This window comes from Anarrhichthys ocellatus, unplaced genomic scaffold, assembly GCF_004355925.1.
Source record: "Anarrhichthys ocellatus isolate YVR2014 unplaced genomic scaffold, GSC_Weel_1.0 scaffold3, whole genome shotgun sequence".
NCBI classification, from domain to species: Eukaryota; Metazoa; Chordata; class Actinopteri; order Perciformes; family Anarhichadidae; genus Anarrhichthys; species Anarrhichthys ocellatus.
Window position 1 is genome coordinate 12981813 of NW_022280033.1, and position 21365 is coordinate 13003177.

The 21365-nt window shown below is 42.2% G+C and overlaps 1 protein-coding gene across 1 annotated transcript in view; it reads left to right on the forward strand.

Moving 5' to 3' along the window:
- itga9 (integrin, alpha 9) overlaps positions 1–21365 on the forward strand; it is a 46880-nt gene that overhangs the window by 14110 nt on the left and 11405 nt on the right. Inside the window, exons 15-18 of the mRNA XM_031871766.1 lie at positions 1773–1933; positions 16008–16160; positions 17218–17294; positions 17739–17886. Of these exons, the coding sequence (XP_031727626.1) occupies positions 1773–1933; positions 16008–16160; positions 17218–17294; positions 17739–17886 (539 nt within the window). The remainder of the gene's footprint in view (positions 1–1772; positions 1934–16007; positions 16161–17217; positions 17295–17738; positions 17887–21365) is intronic.

Sequence of the window (21365 nt, forward strand, 5' to 3'; positions counted from 1 at the left end):
GCAGTCCCCACTGGAACAAAAACACATTTCCACAACACCGAATAGTAAGCAAGCTACGTAGATAATTGCTAAAAACAACAAAGTTCATCTACCACAGATTTGCAGAATTCAGAGTACTTGAATCATAGTTTAGTTTTTGTGGCTTAAAGGAGTAGTTCAATATATTGGAACATTTTCATATTCGTTTTCTTGCAGAGAGCTGCAATATTAATACCACTGGTATCTGTGTGCTGTAAGTTGGAGCGAGGGCCAGGAGGAGGCAATCACCTAAGCCTAGTATAAAGACTTGAAACAGGGGAAACAGCTAGCCTGGCTCCCTCCAAAGTGAAAAAAGCTCCTACCAACACCTCTAAAACTAATAATGAATACGTAATATCTCATGTGTTTAATCTGTACAACCAGTAATGTAAAAACAACAAGCTATGGTTTTACTGTGAGTTAAGCGCTATATTTCTTGTCGTCCAGCGCACTGTGACTTTCTTGAGTCTTGACGTTGCTGTGAATTTTGAAAATGAATCTCAAAAGCCATAAATCTCAGTCATCATGTGTCACTCACTGGTGTTGATCATATTTACAGTATATTTTAGTCATTTAGTGTTGTGAGGAAGTGAAATTCATACTGCTTGAACTCATGGAGGTCATCTAAATGGGGAGAATTTGTAAACATGCTCATGCTGAGTAATTCTCCCCGTGCTCGGAGACGGTCGGTGTGGTTAGCCTTTGGCCTGTGAGGGCGTTTGGCCAATGGTTTACAACTCCATCCTTTGCTAAGTCGAGAGCTGAGGTGCAGTCCTGTTCCAGTGTTTGGGTGTGGTCATTCACAAACCCCCAGGGGAGCAGGAGCCCTGTCGTTAAATAATGACTGCGTCCTGGCTCGCAGCAATAAAGCCTCTCTGTTTAGGCGTCTGGCAAACGCCATGGAAAGTGTAGCACTATGTGTTTGGTGACTCCCTTTAATGAAACCTTCCTTTGCCTCCTCTGGAGTGAGCTCATGGCGTTCCTCTGTTGGATGCAGGAAACAGTAGGCTTTGGTCCGACGAGGGTGTGTTTGCCACCCTTCTCACTGTTTTTACCAGAATGACACCCTCTTAAAGCAATTACTCCAGACTGAGGGCTGATTCATTCAGAGGAATGGGTTCTTAAATGGCCAGAGGCCCATATATGGTCTTCTCGGAAATGTTGTTTATGTTTGCTTCAGGTTTATGATTTCTCAATTCAAAAACTTCAAGATTTGAAGTTGTTGTGTGTCTCAATGTCACTAAGACCAGGGGTGGAACCAGCAGGAATGTTGTTATTGAATGTTGTCTTTCACAGTAATGCTGCTTCTGCCCCACCAGCTGGAAAATTACATCCTGTTTTTGTTGTTAATATTTGTTAATTGTTAAATATCGGCACACAAACCTCGTTTTTATTGTATAAATTCAGTTTTAGCTGACATGAATAAGTTGGTTAACGTCTTTGCTGGCTTGTGGATGAACGATAAATTCTCCGTCTAGTTTCAAGATGAAATTGAAATTATTCATTGTTCAAAGCCATTGCTTTTCATTCAGTTTTTCATCGTAGTAGCACACCTATATATATGTTCCCATCTTCCCTCTGACTCACAAAAATGTTGCTGCAATATGCGCTAATTTATTTCTCCCCATGTTTTGCTGGCAGTTAGCAGAAAACCAAACCCTGCATACTTGAAGTGTTTTTCAAGATTATCTTTACTCAAAGAACCGTCGCTGTCAGTTGACGTTATGTGTAACAGTGCTGTCGTCTCTTCACAGAGTTGATGTATAACTTGACAGCTGATGTGGATAAGCGACAGAAGAGCCAGCCTTCCCGGGTCTACTTCACTCAAAGCGGATCTCAGATCAGCCAGATGAGCCAGCAGATCAGCTTGGACATCAACAGGGAGGAGTGCCAGCGCTACACCGCCTACGTTAAGGTAAGGTCGGATTGTCTGGTCTTAGCGCTGGCTGTGTTTGTGTTGGGTTGTCCATGTGCGGCTCATGTCCTCAGCTGAACTCTCCGCTGCTTTCACATAACATTGGGCGCTCTCACCCTGCAATGTTGATGTGTGTTATGAGTTATTTGCTTATGTGGTTTGTTTTTCTTTCTTTCTTATCTGTTTTTTTTGGCTTTTGGTGGGAGCATCAAAGTCTGTATGTTTCCAGTTAAAGTGTTTAGACAGATCAAAACAAGAGGAAAATTAAGATGTCAAGATACTGTTAGGTCCATCACATGATCTTATAGTGTTGTAGGAGCAGCGGCTGCTGCAGCTGAAGGCTACGGATCAGCAGGCATCTGCTGGGTTAGGTTAAAGGTAACAGCCAGGCTCTTGATGGTTCGTGAAACCATGCTGCTCAAGTGTGCGTCCGCAGAAACTGACAGAAACAGGAAACAGAGTCTCCTTTGTCATCGCATAGTCCCTCTATTGTGTCCCTCTGTGATTTACTCGTGTAGCCTCAGAGAGGGTCCTCGTCCTGAGGGCACCATCCATGTTTCACCTCCTCTAATGCGGAGGCCCACTGCAGGCCTGTCAATTTCACTGGCATTCTTCACTCTGCTCTCCAAGTGCTTTCACCGTGGGAGGCTGAGCTGCCGACTGAGGGGGGCTGTCATTACCACGCCTGCCTCTCTTAACTTCAACCCCTTCAGACTGTAATGAGCGTATATCACACAGCAGATGCAGCAATAAGCTCACTTTATTCATCACAACATGCGCATCACACTTATCAAGGTTTATTCAGTGACGTCTGTCACGTCTTTATTTAGGCTCTTTAGTAAAACCCGGATAGAAGAATTCAAATTTAATATTCACTTCTCTGTCTTAGTTTCAACACATAAGAGTAGGGTAAGTAGGGTGTTTCTTCCCCAAGTAAATCAGACATTTCAACACTTGTACCAAACTTCTTTGTGTGGGCGGGCGAGTGAATTATCACTCAGTCGAAGCTCGTCGCTGCCACATGTCCATAGCATCTCTCTGGCTGTGAGATAAACATACTTATACTTTAAGTGCCATCCATCAGGCCAGATGTTACATCAGGGGAGAGCCGTATTTTGCAGCTTTAGGCCCCAATGTTGCTTGATGAAATAACACTTTGATGTTGTTAAAGGTATAGTTCTTTTTCGGGAAATTTTGGGAAACATTTTTGCAGATTTATGAGGGATCATGTGCCGACATTTTTCCATTGCCAAACGCAGTAACTTATTTAAGTATTCAACTTGTTGTTTTTAGGTTTCAGTTTTTGTACGAAACAGCAGTAGCAGTTGTTCCCCTCTGTTTCCAGCGGTTATGCTAAGCTAAGTTTACTGTCTCCTGGCTCCAGCTTATTAAAGGATATAAGAATTGTTTAACTATTAACACATATTTCAGTTTACAGATGACGCAGATAACATTACATCTTTCGTCTGTGGGAGTATTTGGATTGGCTTGACTGAGGTGTGAAGTGCAGCATGGTTGCACTCTAGCTGTGTGGATTGTCGTTTTCTTCTCCATATGTAACAACAAATTCCACCTGCTCAGCAGCTAAAAGAAGAGGTGAGATTCCCAAAGTTACCATAAGCTGAAAAGCCACACAGGACGGTAAAGGCGTGGTGCCCAAATTACCACTTTGCCAAACTGTTTACAGGCTGAATGACCTTAGATATGTATGAAAGGGGGCAAAGATTACGACCTAGCAAGATAAGTGTCTGCCATGAGTCCTCATCATCATAAAGTATGTGGTTTTTATTGCAGAGAAGAGCTAAAGAATCACCATAATCAGACGTGATCTGGCTCCACTCTGAGATGAGTAAAGTCTCCATGCCCAATCGCATCATTTATCTTCCTCATGTGTCTGCCCACATGAGCCAGTCCTCCCATTCCCCAGAAGAGGTATGCTAATGCAAACCAGCTGGTTGCCTGACTGCATCCTTAAGGGTGGGTGGGGGGGTGGGGGTGGGGATTGTGCACCCCCCTGCCCCACCCTTCCCTCAGCTAAAACACAGCAGGGTGCTGGGCTGCTGTTGTGTCAACAGGAGCTGTGTGCTGGCGCTGCTGATGGAAAACCCTCACGTCAGAGTTGATTGCTCAACCCCTGATGCATGAGGGCCGGTGGAAGCGGGCCATGAGCTATTCTGAGCCACTCTCCCGTTTGAAACTACGCTGACCATCTGTAGACCCCATTTGTTGACTTTACGAATTATTCAAACACTTTAAAAGGACCTCAGTTAACAGCTTAAATTAATAAGGCAGTGTTAAAGTTGGATTTGTTCTGATTACTGTACTGTACAGGCAGCAACGGGACTGGAACAGACAATTTTCACCATCTGAAATCTAGTAAAAAAAGCTTGACAAGACCGGTAAATCATGTAGTGTTGAGAACACAAGGGCATAGTTGGAGTTATTCAGAGAGCACAGAGTACAGAAGCTAATAATATAGTCCCTTACTTTTTTTTCAAGAGTAATTCCTCCTGAAATTATCCAAGTCTTTTCTAGTTGATCATTTTAAACATGTTTTCATTGGCATGGGCTAACAGCATACCAGTCCTCCAGATGGTCTTTGTTTGGTTATTTTTAGCTAAATAAACCCCATGCAGGCCTTTCCTTCAGTTGTACCTCACATTGAGGAAGGACAAACAGTTCCTCATAGTGATGACTGATGAATGATTAGGGTTCAGATGACCAGAGGTGCTGTGTGCGTGAGACGGCAATGAGTCGTTTAATAAGAGAGCCACTGACTTTAAGCGGGAATTCTTCAGTTTGATGTGTTGCATTTAGTCATTTTGTACAATTGGCATGTTTCCCTTCTGCAGTACGGTAGTGTCACCAGGGAAGACATTTTAGTTTTCGGAATCTACAGCCTCGCTAGCGACTCAGTTTGCACTAAACACGACATACAGCTGCGGCAAATGGGAATGCCATTAGTTTTGCAGGTATTTCGTCATAAACTAAACTATTAAAAGGTTAAAGGATCACCAAAGTCGGTTCAATTCATCCTGATGGAGACTCGAATGGCTACGCCATATATCATGACAGTTCACCCGATAGCTGTAGAGATGAAAAATGTCAACCTCAAGGTGGAGCTAAAGGAAACGTGAGGGTATCACCAAAGTCATTAGGATACATCATCTGGGAACCATGAATGTCTGTACAAAATTTAAAGGCAATTCTTCCAAAATGTGTTGATATATTTCAGTCTGGACTGAAGTGCTGGACATTGATATGGCCATAGAGCCAGGATGCCAGCATGGCTGAACAAAACAAACTAAAAATGTTATGACAAAATAGATCAGATCATGTTCTGTACTTTGTTTGTGCATGTATGCACGCTATATTTTAAATGAAGGACATCAGTGTCTGTAGATTTAAAATACTACAGGTATAATGTCAACATTACATTGTGACATACGTCTTACTATAAACTATAAAGCATTCATTATTTATAGTATCAAGTACTATTTGGTTGGAGGCTGGCTGTTACTGCTCACTTGGCTTTGGTGTATTGCTTGTCTTATAAACACATTTAATAATAAACACGTTTGTTTGTTAGATGTCCTGCACTTCTTTTGCGATCTACTCATCTCATGGCACGTTTACGTCTCGTGAGAGTTTACCTATCGTCAAGTACATGTTTTTACTCCAGCAGTCCAATCACAGCGCAGTGCACGTGAGCCTTGAAATCATGCCAGGAGCCAATTCTATTTGTGGTCATGAGTGGTGTTGTGTAGCTCTGGAGAAGCATCGCAGTCTCCAAGGAGGAGCTAAAACAGGCATTTAAAGCCCAGCCTGTAACAGTTGTCTGTTTAATTTAGCTTTCCCCACCTCTTTCCTCTGGCCTACATCCCACTGTATCTCATGTCCCCATTACATTAGCTTGGCACCACCGGAGTATTTAAAGGTCCACCATACTTTACTCTGTTGAGTGCTGCTGTTAGTGGGGCAACTGCAGGATGAACATCTATCTGTCAAAGCTAAATGCACTGAAGCCCTCACAAGTCTCTTATGACTGAACGGAAAAACTAGATACATGTTGGATTTGAGCAGTACAATGCAGGAGATTATCAGACTGGCTAGATGAGCTGATGGATGATGGTCTATGAAGTTACAGAATCAACCAGCTTGTCAGAATTATTACCTCTGCAAATGCAATTGAAAGGAGCTAATGTTTTAACCTGCCTGTGTGTCTGCTTGTTAGCATCAAAAAGCGCCTCATTCATATCTCATATGGCTAAATTTGATGGACAGATCCATCGCTGACATGCTATATTCTGTTAGAAAACAAAGCCAAGAAGACAACAACTAACATATACTGCAGCTTTACAAGCTAAATAATATGTCAACGATTGTATTCTATTGATGTATGCATCGTAAGCTCTACTTGTATGTAGTTGTACCATATAACAAGCTGCCTATATCCACAAATGACTGACTTGTGAAATTTGGCTCTAGCAAATGATAAAGTCAAAATAGTTGAACAAAAATAATTTGTCAATTCATTGATGTAGTTAATCCTTAAAAATGTCTGCATGTTTTCTTGGTCTTCTTCGACAGTAAACAGAATATATTTGGGTTTTGGGCTGTTGGTCAGTCAGAAGAAGAGATTTAAATATGTCAACTTGGATTTTGGAACAATGGGGGGGGGGAAAAACCTAATTTCAAGCCTCATAACATTGAAGTGTTATCTTAACTTTCTTTAACTTCATGGATATAGTGCCGGACATGAAGTGTAGTTTTCAAGACTTGAATTTGGCTCCCACAAAAGTAACTGGCAGACAGTGTACTACCCTGTTCTGTGATTGGCCACTTACCTGACAGTATTTGTACTACATTACGCAGTGAAATCCACTAATCTGTTCCCTCCAAAGACGTCAAAACAAATGTGAAAAATGATTTACGCTTACTGTTTGACCTAAGTCTGTTCTGCATAGACAAACAGGACACCCTGGAGAGTAAAGCAAAGCGGGAGTTCCTGTCGCTGGATCCCAAAGAATCTCCAGTAAGACAAAGTCCCTCAACACTGTCTGGCACGTGGAAACCCAGAGCGGAGCCGCTGCCACACTGCCTGCTTTGTTTGCCTCTTTATAGTTCAACAGAAACGTGCAATTCCCTTGATGCCGTTCCCCCGGTTTCATTTACCTCCGGCCAAGAGAGCTGATACAATGAAAGTATATAGCAGGACGGTAATCATATCCAGCTGTCTTCTGTTACACATGGCAGCAAATCTATTTATAAAGACTATAATGGAAAAAAAAGGGTAAAATATACGAGCAGTGCACTGCGATAATAAATCCCGTGGAAAATGACATAGACACTGTCATGTGAATAAGTTCAGCGGAATGCTTTTTCTGCAAGTATTAGTGTTAATACCATGTACTGGATACCAAAGAAGAGCTATTCAGGTTCTAGCTCAGGGTAATATTTTGGTCAGGATTTCCCTACATGGTCGTGTCAGAGTGAACATTAAACAGTTCTTCTCCAGGCTTGTTTTGGGAGTGCACAGCCGACAGACTTTTGCTCCAGTCAAACAAGCCAAACTTTGCATGAAGTTCCTTTCATGCGTGTGCAGAGAAGATGTAAGTGAGGGGTTTTTTTTGTTTTGTTTTTTGCTATGGCTGCTCATTAGACATGCTCTGTGTTGTTGCCATAGTACATGCATCGCTGTTACTCATATCAAGACTGACTAAAAGTTGGGCAGATTTGATGATTTGTTGATTTTGGCAGCTAAGCACGCTGGGCAAAATGTTTCCGCAGTCTTTTGGCCGCGGTGCTGCCACACGATGCTACCGCAAGGCAACGTAATGGGTGGCCAAGTCTGACCACAATGAAAGAGTTTCTCTTGCCATGATTCCCACTTCCACTGCAGAGGAAACGCGTATGTGTGTACGGGTGTTCAGTGTGTGTGCGCGTCAGGTCAAAACGTGATAAGTGTGATGGGGCCTGTGCTTCACCACGCCAGGATAGGACCTTAGGCCGTGATTACTTCATCACTTGGCATCGTCACCACGCTTCCTTAGCAGCCTGGCAGCGACCCCGTTATCATTTCCCACTGCTTGACCCGTTTGTTAATATTAGTGTATATTCCTGACGTGGTGACGTCCACGTCAAATTCTGCTTGCCGTGTAAACAGGCGAGATCCGCCACAAAGGAAGTGGAACAAATATATACACAAGATGTTTATTTATGTCCAGCGGAGACTGTAACCTGCCTTGGTCAGGTGGATTTGACTAATTAGTGTTGCCATGCTGCAGTTTTATCAGGGCTTTGTCTAAAAACAATGGCTCCAACAAGAACAGTGAACTAAAAGTGACCCAGATTTTGTGCACAGTGACGAAATTGGCTGCAGGAAGCATCTGGAGACCTCCTCTATCACATGGATGAAGCAGACACACAAACACTCTGAACTCCATTTTGAAAGCGGCACATTTTGAGTTGCTCCTCATTTCTGGTATCTCATCTATCACCGGGTCGAATAGCAATTGTCAGCAAACGCACGCAAGTGTTACAGTGTTGCATTGTTTAAACTGTCACGACATGAGGCAAAAATCAGCAACTGTGAAATGTATTAAGTCATCTTCATTCTTTTAGGAAATGTGAAAAGAGTTCAGATAACAAACTTCCTGTTTATGCAGAGATAACGCTTATCAGGACGTTGAGGGGAGTTAATCTCTCAAAGAGAGGAAATCTTCAGATGCTTGTTGTTTCTAAACAGCAATAACATTTCAGAAACTCTGGTGCTTTTAGTTAGATGAGTAAAACCCAATAAAACACTGTCTGAAATCACTCCTTACTTGCTACCTAGTGCATTATATTCTCAAAGACTCAAATCTGCTTCCTTAAAAGGATCTCATCTGGAGTCTTCCCCCCTCAGCACTAAGTTTGTTCTGCTTCTCAGGAGAGCCGTGCATTTGTCCTTGTGGTGACTCCGAACCTCGTCAGTCAGGTTACAATAGAGATCAGCGAGGGGTTAAAGGTAGCTAGACGTGACGGGTCGAGAATTTGGGGAATGAAGAGGTCATAATGCAGAATCCGTTAGACTAATTCCCCATCAGTTCTGCTCCTGTTGCTGCTGACCTTCCAGAGCTCGGCTTCGGGGTCATTTCGAGAGTGAAACGCCTTGTAATGCTCTCAAATGAGACGTAGAAAGATACTGAAAATAGCACAGAAACAAATAATGTGTGAGGAACAGAACAATGCGGGAGTTGAGTGAGGAGCAACTGTTATATGAGGAAACACATCTGTGTATTTATAGGTGGCTGGCCCAGATCCAGATATGAAACAAATCCAGCTATAGTTAGCATTGGTGTTCAATCAAGTTGTTGTTGATGGAATGTGGTATAAAAAAAAAAATAACGCTGAAGAATGTGGTATGTTTGAGCAGTAAACCTCTTCCATCTGCCAATCTCCAACGGGGAAGTGAGGCACCTTTCTCTCCTCCTTTATAAATCCCAGCTGTGGTTTTAACTGTCCAAGGGTCAAATGTTGAATGCCTTCTTCATGATGCATGCGAGACCATAAAAGTTTCCTGTAATTTGTGTTTATGTGAACGTCGTTTTAAAAAGCAATAAATTCAATAGACTTGGATTCTCCAAGGCGAACGGGATGTACAGTATATCTCCTTATCTGCACCCTTGGGATCTTTATCTTTATTGAGGGGGGCATTTTACTCAAAGTATGATGCAAAGAGCTTCATGTTTTTGTTTGTATGTTTCAGGGGAACAGTTTTGAAGAGCATGTACTGTTGTGTGCACTTTTGCAAGTGGATGTTCTTGCTTGCATGCTGCGTTAAGAGCAACATGGTATTTATTGGTGTTTAGTCGTGATGCAGCCTCATGCATGACAGTACACATGGTGTACGTTTCCTGTCAGTTCAGTGATGGTGCTCCTCTGTTTTAAGCCAGAGGGAAATGCTTGTTTGCTCATGGGAGACATTACACACCACCGCCTCTAGCAGCACTCAGTCTTCTTGCTAAATGTTAGGATTTGGTTGATTTATGTTTTCACTGAAAGAGCATATTTGCTTTTGTACTAGACACAATGTGCGATGAGCTCTGAACACTGCCGTTCTCTCTTTTGTAAATCTTGTCAGCTTTCTGGGAAAAGTGTGTTTTGATCCACAACAGGTTGTGGAGTTGCAGTGCGTGATTTATCAGGTTGGTGCCTGAAGCTGGACAGACATCTGAGAATCACTGCCTACTACTAACATCAGACGGGCTGCATTATATTCCAGTGGTTGGAGTAAACATGGCTCATGTTGAATGGGAACCATTTTCAAAGGCATACTACATACAATTGGTATGACTGGTAGTCTGGCCTTTTCGGATTACTCAGAATAGTTTGGTTTTGGACACGGTGAAGGTATTAAAACCTAAGTGCATTTTTTGTTGACTTGTAACTTTCCCCCAGCACACGGGTGATTCAGAACATGGTTAGTTTCACTGATTCATGTCATTGTTTCAGACATCTTGCTTCACAATGCAACATATTTTTATATTAAAAATGGCTTAAAAAAGTTCCGCAAAAATACTCTAATAACCCGCTTTACACTACCTGCTCTGCACCAAACAACAGACAGACACAGTTAGCGACTAGCTGGTGAATAAAATTGAGCATTTAGCAGCTAAAGTAGTTCCCTTATGCGTCGGAAACCAAAAACAGCGCTAAAAGAGATATTAGACCTCACATTCACCAGAAACAGGACTCTTAATGAATGATAACGTTGCTTTCTGGTTCCCTCTCACTGGTATCATCAGGTTCGTTTTCAGCAGCAGCAGGCAGCTGTTTTCAGTGAAAACGCTGATAAACTACTGACTGTCCGCCAGATGCCCATCACCAAACAGCAGACAGGAGCATTTAGCAGGTAAACAGCTAGATATTTCAATCCAGAGACAAAAATAGAGCTTCTAGGAGAGTTAATAGTGGACTTACATTCACCAGATGGCCAGAAACACCACTCCACATGAATGCTAATGTCTGCCTGATGTGTAAATAAGCAACTATTTGCTAATACAATATAACCTTTATTAGGTGATAATGTGTCAGTGTTGGGTTAACAGCTTGTTCCGCTGGCCTCAAATGTCCAAAAATAAATCACATAATTCTAAAATAAGACCAGAAACATGACAAAAATACATGTAAATTGACAAAAAAAGAACCACAGAAATTACAAGAGGCAGACAAACACCTCATTTGAAATGACAAGGCTATGAGGGCACAGTGGTGGGTGCAGGAACTGAACAATCGAGGCACACTTAAAGAAAACAGCAACAGGAAAAGCACATAAAGAGCATAACAGTAAAAGAAACAATCACCAGGTTTAGAGGCAGCTGCACTCATTCTCACTAAGAGGTCCTTGACAATGTCCTTGAAGGAAGTTTTTCATATTTTTTGAAAATAAATATCGCGTCACTGACAACAGAAGTGAGAACTGAGGAGCTGCACCTTTGGGGATTTCCTCTGTATGTGAAGGACGCTTGTTGTGATATGAGTGAAGTTCATAGGAGATAAATCAAGTCTGAGGGGATTTAACGAATTCTGTTAAATATGAGGAGGAGTCATGGGATTTGTTAATAGATGTGCAATCTGTTCTGGTTTATGAATAGAGATTGTATGGTGCCAAAGCAGGTACACACTCTGATCTTTCTGTCATGACCCACGTTACCAGAGAGATTTAGGAGGACGAGGATCGTTTCCACAGACAGAATGAAGCTGTTCATACCCGACTCTCTAAAATGGTTTAACTAAAACAACTGGTCGACACTCCTTCCTACTCCTACGCAGTTTGTCATTCTAGGCTTCTCAACATCTGCTAACCTATTCTGAGCTGAGCAGCTGCTGTAGTTTGACCTGAAGTCAATCTGGCAGAGAGATAACACACTAAAAACTTAAGCAATTGTCTCACTTCTCGACATTTTTCAAGGACAAACTGAGATAAGCTGCCTAAGTGCATGTCTGCCTTATGCTGCAGGCATTACTGTAAATACTTTCAATTTCAAGTTGTCTCCTTGTGTCTCAGGACACACGTAACCCCAACCTTTCACAGGCTGAATCCATTCATCACTTAACTAAAAAGCTTTTTCCATCTCAACCAAGATTCCCAGGCGCTTCACCCTTTAATGAAATGGCCTCAACCAGCAAATCATCCAAACATCCATTGTCCTTAAAAGGAGTGCTGTATGCTGCGTTTCACTCACAAGTTAATAAAGACTTCCCATGATCGGGCTTAAGCTATACGCTTTTGAGGCGATGGAGAGAGGCTCCCGAGCGTTTCAGCCAAGCACGAGGCATTTAAACTGAAGATCATAGCCTTTTTTGCAGCCTGACGTCATCCTCCCCTCACCCACCATGGCGGAGCTGCTCTGTGAGCACGCAGGGCCAGTTTGGTGCGTTGCCATCTTGTTGATCAGATTAACATGCGAGATGTCAGAGCTTGCAACACAAGAGTATAACTGGAGTACAGCTCAACCAGTGTTCAGGGTGAAATCTATATGTTCAGTAAAGTCAGATGAATTCACACGGTAGCAGTATTTTTGCTCCTAAAACATGCATGCATGGAGCACAGATGTGTGGGAAAGAGTCATACAGGCAGCAGAAAGGGAAATGAAGGGGAAAGAATGGATGGTAAGGTGGGAGTCATGCTCTGCGGTACCAAATAAATGGGTCCTGAGTGTGAACATAAACACCGAGATAGTATATTGGCAAAGACCTTGTTCCACAGAGAGGGGCTGTTGTAGGTGAAGGTTTGAATCCCAGTTGTTTTCTTTTAAAATACATACGTAATGGCCAGCTGTCCTTCGTCCAGTGAGTTAATAGGAAAATGCATATCAGGGAGGAAGACTTTATATCAAGTGTGTCATAAAAGATTGCAACTGCTGTAACATGTAGTTTCTTTTGGTCCTATAATTGAGAATTTACAGTTTCCAAAATGTGGTGTGAACTGCTGGAAAACAGTTGCTTCCTGCTGAGTTCATTGGCATCTCTGCAGCGTGACTGAACCCATTAATAAGAGATTTTGTCCATGGGATGATGAGAGGGTTCAGAATATTTTTAAGTGGCCATGATGGAAATTTACCTTTTCTTATTGGCAGTATTTCCGACTCAAAGGACACTGTGAAAACAAAAATCCTTCATCGTGTTTAAAGCCACGATGTTTAATATTTGAAACCTCCCAGTATCAAAACAGACAGAAATACCCGCGTTACTAAAACTACCTGATAATCAGACTAAATGACTGATCTATTCATCTTGCTGACGTACTTTACAGTCACCGTGGAAGCAAGGAGCAGTTCTCACAATTATCAAAGAAATATGCATATTGGGTGTGTTATTTCTCTATGCCGAATGACAGCAACCTCCAAAGCTGCATCCATTTCATTCACGCTTGTCACCATCGTCCTACATAGATGTATCTATCTAACTAGCTAGCTATATAGGAACGTGACATCCACAATGTTCAGGCGGAAATAGACTGAGCACAGCGTCAGACCTGTTTGAAACTCTTGAACAACTTATGTTGGACATTCAGAGATCTGGAACCATCTGGAATCAGAAATAATGTATTAATCCCAGAGGGGAATTGGTACGTTACATTTGCTCTTATATAAGAATAAAGAAATATAAGAAAATTAGAAATAAATGATTTTTGTAAATGTAAATGAAGAACTATGTAAGATGTAAATTATGTACATAATGCTAGAATATACAACACAATATATGAAGAGAACACAAGTAAATAACAAAACCAAGCAAGGAAAAATACAAGAAGTATGTGCATCAAACCCACACAACATACAACCACTGTGTAAATAAGTGAAAACATGTATATGTATTTTATTTCATTTCTAAGAGGACAAATGTTTTATTTCTTCTTTCAAATGCCGTATACTATTGCTTTAAAACACGCAGAAACTGATATTAACCTGTAGTTTTATATGTCCACGTTCATTGGCCCACCCTGCAGCCTCTATATTTAAATTAACACAGTGGAAGCCTTTGAGAAGAGAATGACCCGTCACAAGCTTCACCAGCATGTAAGGAACAGTTGTTGCATTTCTTTCCATAAAGTTATAGGTAGCAGGCAGTAAACACTAGCCTGTGTCTTTCTCAGCTGGAGCCCAGGAACTCCTCTGTTCCATAAATACAGGAATTAAAGGCAGGATCAGGAGTGAGTAGGTGACTGGGCCTGGGGTGTAGACACGGGTGGGGCAATTGGCAGCATTGATCAAGGGATAGTAAAAGCTGAGGCCAAGTGTTACCGGACGGCCTCTGGCACTTCTAATGTGAGCTTGCTGTGAGTCCTGAGAGCTCTCCAGTCAGTCAGCGGTGTTTCAAGAGGAAAGTGACCCTGTATGTGCACAATAATAGATGCTCTGTTTAAAAAAAGAACAGAGCACACTAGTTTAATGGAAAGATTATGCCTGTTTACTTGCATAAAAGACACTCTTTAAGCATGAAATTGTTCAAAAACACCGCGTTTGATTTCGGGTCGTTATGTCCCTAAGTTCTCCTGTGGCTTTCTGAAAATGTGAGATAAGTGGTGTGAGTTTGTGGCAGTCAAGTCTCAGGGGGTCAGTTCACTCAGAGGCCAGTGGACAGGGGCCATTTCAAGCATTCTGCTTTAATGGCTGTTGAGGCGAGGGCTTCGCTGGTGCCTCACATAGTATTCCAGCACTGACTACAACATTGTGTCGTGTTACCTCCCAGCTGAGCCGACATACTACTAGAACAACACGGTCTCTATAAGTTTAATGAGGCATGAACTGCAGTCCAGTGAAGGATGTGAGGTCAACCTCCTGCCTCAGCCTTTCTACTGACCAATACTGGCCAAATAATGTTGTCATTTTCAATTAGAGCTGAAGCAGTTAGTGGATTATTTGATTGACAAAATTATTCTCTAACTATGTGCTGTTTTTCTTTGTTTTTTAATTGATTAGTCACGATTAGATGATATTAAAAATACATTTTCAACTATCAGTGGTAGAGCCAATCAAATAACGACAGAATATCTCTACAAACAGATTTTTTTCTGGTCCATGTCTTTATCTGTGCGCAGCACCATTTCCCAAATGTCTATTCATGTCCTGCACTAACGTCGACTCTTTCCTGCTCTAACTCTCTCCCTGTTGATGAGTTGGGTGTGCGCTCAACTGGTGATGTATTCAAAGCCCAGACTGGCCCAGTGCCTGCCTGAGGAAAGAGGATGGGTGGGTGCCCACTGGAAAATGCTGCGATAATGGACCGAAGGGAGACAGTGCGAAAGAACGAGTGGCCTAAGTGACCACCGGAAAACAGGGAAGACTTGTGGGGTTGTCTCCATGTTGGTGGACATCAGTTGGGCACAGGGATACAGGTTGCATGGAGCTTGTTTGTTCTGCTGCAGCTTTTAGACACTAAGATCCCACCAAGCCGCCTTCAAAGAGTTGAGTTTAACTGCAATGGACAGAAGAGATCACTATCTGCTTTTCCCATGTACGTCTATCAGCGCTGTCATCCAATGAAGATATGGGATTTGATCACATTTAGCTCTCTGTTTTCATTCCGTCTGTATTGTTTCCAAACCTGATGCCAAATCAAACACTTCATTTGTGGTCTCAGATGGAGCCGCCAAAAACGCAACGATATCTCTCAGAGGCAGTGCCAACAGGTTAAAAAAACGATCCATGTGTTTCCTTTGCTGGAAACCTAGTGGTGGCCCTGCTTTTACTACTTTCAGCATAATGACAATAAAGAAATTGTAATTAATCAGAGAGCGTTTCACTCGTCTATTTAAACCAATTCAGATAATTTTGTGGTTTATCAGTATAATTACATCTGCGTTTAACCCTGTGGATCTTTCGCACAGTGATTACAGCGATAACATCACATCCAGACTGTATGATCCTCCGATAATCTGCAGTGTAATCAGTCTTTGCGCTAGTCGTCAATTGGAGAAAGATGTTCAATTACCATAATCGCCCAGGCTGTCGCATGACACTTATTTCTTTGAGGTTTCACATTAGTTTGAATAGTTTTGTGGCCTTGTTGTTTGTGCTCTGTGCAGAAAGATGTGAAGGACGTGTTCACAGCCATCACGTTCGAGGTGGCCTACAGCCTGGGGAGGCATGTGCTGTCGGGACACCAGGAGCGAGACCTGCCCGCGCTCACTCCTGTGCTACGATGGAGGAAAGGAAACGAGATCGCAGCGAGGAACGAGGTAAAACTTTGAGATGAAATGATATGGTGTTTGGGATCAATATTGTTTAAATAGATGTAAGTAGTCATTATCTTATGTTGAGGTGCCAAAGGTTTCAGGGCTTCTCAATGTCTGATTTTCTGTGGTGAAAGTAAGTTACCAGAGAAAAAGATCTTTATATGGTGGTGCGGAGGAGGGTGATAATTCAAAATGCACACTGATCATTGGACATTTATTTTCCTGTGGTTGGACTTTGATATACAATGGATGATTGAAGTTGTTATCAATGAAGAAAAATAACATTCTGGCCCCACAATGAAGTACATAATTCATTGTTCTGAGCAAGAAAATGAGCATCACGGAGAATGTGTTGCTGTTTCATTTAAACCTCTTTCAATTTCGTTTTGATTTATTTTGATAAATTGTTCAGATACCGCATCATCTTTGATGGTAATGCTTTGGTTCAGGCGTGCTGCAGCTGATGAGGATAAAAGGATGATCACTCTAACATAGCAGTTATTTTCAACTAATTCAGATTATAGTTCATCTCTTCAATTGATTATAAAGAATACATTTTTTTCTTCCCTTAGACCACAGAAGAAATGAAGGAAATAGCCCAAATTGAGGTTATAATGATTTGGTGTGGGTTACCAGCTTATTATTGTCTGTGTTAGCTTTTCTTGAGTGAAATCCAAAAAGACAGATTCATTTATTTTCTTTGCGACCACCTCTAACCTGCTCCACATGTGTTTCCCCACTGTCTGCACTTCTTGAAAAACGGAGGGATTTGCCCCTTTCAGCACCTACAGAATCCATTTATCTGAAGCTCCTCAACGTTACATCGAACTTTACCGCTTGACTTAAGTTTCCTTTCATGATTTAGCCTGAAACCAAAGACCATCCTCTGACTGATTAGAAGAGAGACCAGAAAGAGTAAAGATTGTGTCCTTCCCAGATAAAAGAAATCTACTGGATAGCTTCATCAACAACACGATACTGCCCCCTAGTCTGAATGTGGAGTTAATGTGTTGTGTGCGTGATGTCAGATTAACTGTGTACTTTACTGTTTCCTCTCTAGACTTGGTTCGAGAAGAACTGCCTGTCAGACGACTGTGCTGCAGATCTGAGGCTTCACGGCAAACTGTTGCTCTCTGGGTAAAAAACATCGACTTCCTCAACAGTTTAGATTCATTCTCTGTCTGTTTCTTCAGTCCTGAGGAAGCAAGCTGTCGTCATAGGCCATGTGGGTGTGGGTAGTGGAACCATGACGCATGCTTGGAGGATATCCATATGTTTTTCCATACTTAGGGAGTTCCCTTTCTTTTTATTGTGTATATTTTGCTCTTTGTACATTTAGTGACAGCATGTGTGTGTGTCATGGGGAGCAGTAGTTTTACATCTTCTTTGTTGTAGCCTGAAAAACAAGAATTGTAAGGCCACTCTTTGTTAACTTTTAAAGCAAAGATTTCAAAATAAGACAAACTTAGATTTGATGTTGATATAAATCTTTGCTTACTGCTCCTCCTGTGACATCCCACAGTTGTCATAAGAAGCTTGTTTATTCTCTAACATGCATTGTTTATTTTATGTTCCCATCAGGTTTCATAGCATACCCCATTTGGCCCTCGGAGGAGTGAAGAATGTCTCTTTGAACCTGACCATCTCTAACGCTGGGGACGACGCCTACGACACCAACATCTACTTCAACTTCTCCAGAGACGTTTTCTACATCAACTTCTGGCAGAAGGTCTGTTACTCTTGTTGCTGTTGAAGTATCGGCTGGTTGTTTAATGAAGTGCACAATGTTTCTTTCTGAAATGTATTTGGCTGTTTGGCTGAAAAGTTGTGGATGAAGTGGACCACATTTATTTTACATACGTATCAGCTGAATATCATCAGTTTTCAACTGAGACGTACATTTTCCGAAAGATTCAGACTCCTGATTCAATGTCAAGAGCGCAGTCTAAACAGTGAAGCATACAAAAAGACAGGCCTGCAAGAGGACAGGATGAAGAGCAGGAGAGGCCCAGCAGCAGCAGCAGCTGTCCCATCTCACAGCTCCTCTGGCTGACCTGTCACATGCTTCTCTGACTTATTCAAGGCAGACACACCATGTCAACAACGTATGAGCTGTGTGCATGGGAACAAATCAGAACATACATACCTCATATTCCCATAAGCGTGACTTATGTGCCGTTCAAATCGCATTACTCATGTAAAAAAAAACAAGGGGGGGGGGCCATATTTAATGCAGGTATGTAAAATGAGGATTTATGGCTGACCTTCATGAGGATACTGATCGGGTCTGCTCCTCCCACTCTTTGACCTCGAGCAGAAAACTATTTCATCATTCTGTCTCTGTTAAAGAAATGTCTACCCACTGCCATCCCACATTATACCTGGGAGATTTTCCACGCCGTGCTGCATGTGGATGGGTTTCACAGCGGCCACCGCTGCCTCTGCACACGTCTGTTCGCTCGCTTGTTGCAAAGAGGCCAGCGGGTCCGCTCGCAGCTGAAAAAAGACGCCACGTCAGTCAGAGCGCTCTGACACGAGCTTGCACAGGCTCAGCAGATGTTAGAGAGGACAACATCCATCATGAAGGCTTTTGCCCTCATAATGGACCTTGTGTTTATCCTCCAGCTGGGTTTTGCTCCCCTGTGATGGATAAGATCATCTCTTTAAGGCACATAACCTGTGACATGATTTTTTTTTTAAAACAACAAAGCTGGAATTGAATTAAAATAGAACAAATGCTGCAGGCAAATATTAGAAAAACAGTGTTTCAGTTTGAGTTTCATAGCTAATCTAATGAGCTAATTAAGTATCAGGTTACCAGCAGCCACAGAGGCTCATTTTGCTCTGGAACCTGATAAGTCAGGGTGGCCCACTGCACAAAGGGAGCAGGAAGTGAACGGTATGAAGAGATGACAAAGAGGAAACCGAGCAGATTTACTGCCGTATGCTCTTTGAGACACTTTTAATTACTACTGGCGAAGTCCAAGGTGGTGATGTGACCCCTTTTTGTAAAGTTTAGGTTAAGCATCCAATCCTCCCCTGAGGCTTTTTTTTTCCAGTGAGCGAAGCGTGAACTTGTGCTCCCCCCTCATATTTGAGAGTGGGGTGTGTTATCTGTCTGTTGTTTTTGCAACACAAGCTGTCAGAAAGCTGTGGAGGTGAATTGGTGTCAGGAGCACTGCCTTCACTCCCGTGGGATCCACAGACACCGGCTTCTGTTTTTTTTTCTCTGAAATGCTTGAATTGTTAGTTCTAGCTCTTTTTTTTGTACCAGATGTTTTGTGCCAGTGGGTTAAACTTCTACCCCACTCAATTTCAGAGGTCAATATCGTACCTCCACTTCCACATTTACCTGAAAGCCATAGTTTTGCTTTACTTTGCAGATTATGACTTTACACACAAACCTACCTACCTCTAAATAGTATGATTTATTAGGTAAAACCACACTGCAATCTAATTATAAAGTTAGTAGTATTAAAATACGAGTTTTTGGGTTGTTAGGCAGGGTGATATTTGAAATCAACACCACATTATTGATGGGTGTTTGTACAATAATGATATACACGATGTCACAATATAACAAATGTATGCTAAATTTCATATTTTATAATCAGTGTATATATCCACCACTCTGAATGGGGCCATTCTGCAGAATGAATACTTTTTATACTTTAAGTACATTTTGCTGATAATACTTCTTTATTGTTAATTAGTGACATTTTGAATGCAGGACTTTTACTTGTAATGGAGTATTATTATTGTTTGGCGTTACTACTTTTACTTAAAATGTGGATCTGAATACTTCAGTCCAGAGTCCAGAAAGTGGGAATGCAACTGTGAAATGTGTGAAGTTGTGAATTGTCAGTGTTCTTTCAAACCTAAGAATATACGAATCACTGGCTTTGTTGTCTGAGGGGATGCAGCTTTGCACATGCTATGTAAGCCAATGGTAGATCTTAATCTTCATACCTATGTGGAAAGTGGAAAGCAGGCAATGACACTGACTTGGAAAAGGTAGACCAAAGTAGAGCCAAATGTATAAATACCAAAGTGGATGGCAACATAAAGAGACATGCAGAAAATGGGCTTTCTGTGTGTTGTCATCCACTCTAATGTACTACTCCAGCAGAGGCTTCAGCCGACACTAAAGCACAGTAAACAATCCTGGTGATGTTTAGTGGGCCTGCCATTTGTGAAAATCCCAGCGTGTATTTGTTCCCGACAGAGAAAGACAAGAGAAAGAAAGTGAAGAAGTGCTGAACAAACACACTTTGTCACTTTTCTCCCCGTGGAGGCACAACAGGCCATATGTCCGAGTGCTCTGCTCTCTCTCAAGAGCTGCCAGGTGGATGATGGGTAAACAGGCTGATTTCCCCAATCCTGCCCAGCCCGTGGGACGGGCAGTGTTTGCGCAGCAGCATGAAGGAATACAGGAAATAGAGGAAATTCCATCATTGCCAGTTGTGCTGGGGTCCCAACCTCCCCCTACAGGGCTCGCCATAGTCTCCATGCAAAGGGCAGCGCTGCTTATTTAAGCTGACTTAATGAAGATGGAGGGAACAGCCACACCCTGGATTTACACTGGGAATTTGCTGAATAAGGGGCATGGCGGTGTGGATGATACTGTGGATGGATGTCTACCTTTAAATATGTCAGCAGAGACACAACCTTCCCACCTCTTTTCTTTATCTCTTTTGGAAACATGTTATAAACACAAGCCCAAACTGGACAGCAGCCGACGCATGCAGACGTTATCTATGACTTACCTTAAGCCCCCTGCTGAATGTTCCAGGAGCGCTAGCCTGTCTTTTTTTTTTTTTTTGAATAATTTCTGCCCTCTTTTATGCTCCCAGCACACGAGCTCAGCCGACAGCCTCTTTGTGAACTCTCGCTAAAAGAATTCTTACTCCTCGTCGGGTCAAGGCCCGAGTGTTTACACAGCGCAGCCGGTGAAGCTCCATGTTGTTTAGACAAGCTTCCAAACACGCAGCCTGGAGGTTGTCCAATTACCCACCCGCTCAGATGTGTGTGTGCCATCACTGCTTTGTACATTCTTCGTTTAACCTAATTTAGAACTTCAATAAAAAAATGAGTACCTATTCTTTTACATATAGAAGGTCTATTTCTAACAATACACTTTGATCTTGCTGTATATGTTGGCAGGTGTGTGTGTGTGTGTGTGTGTGTGTGTGTGTGTGTGTGTGTGTG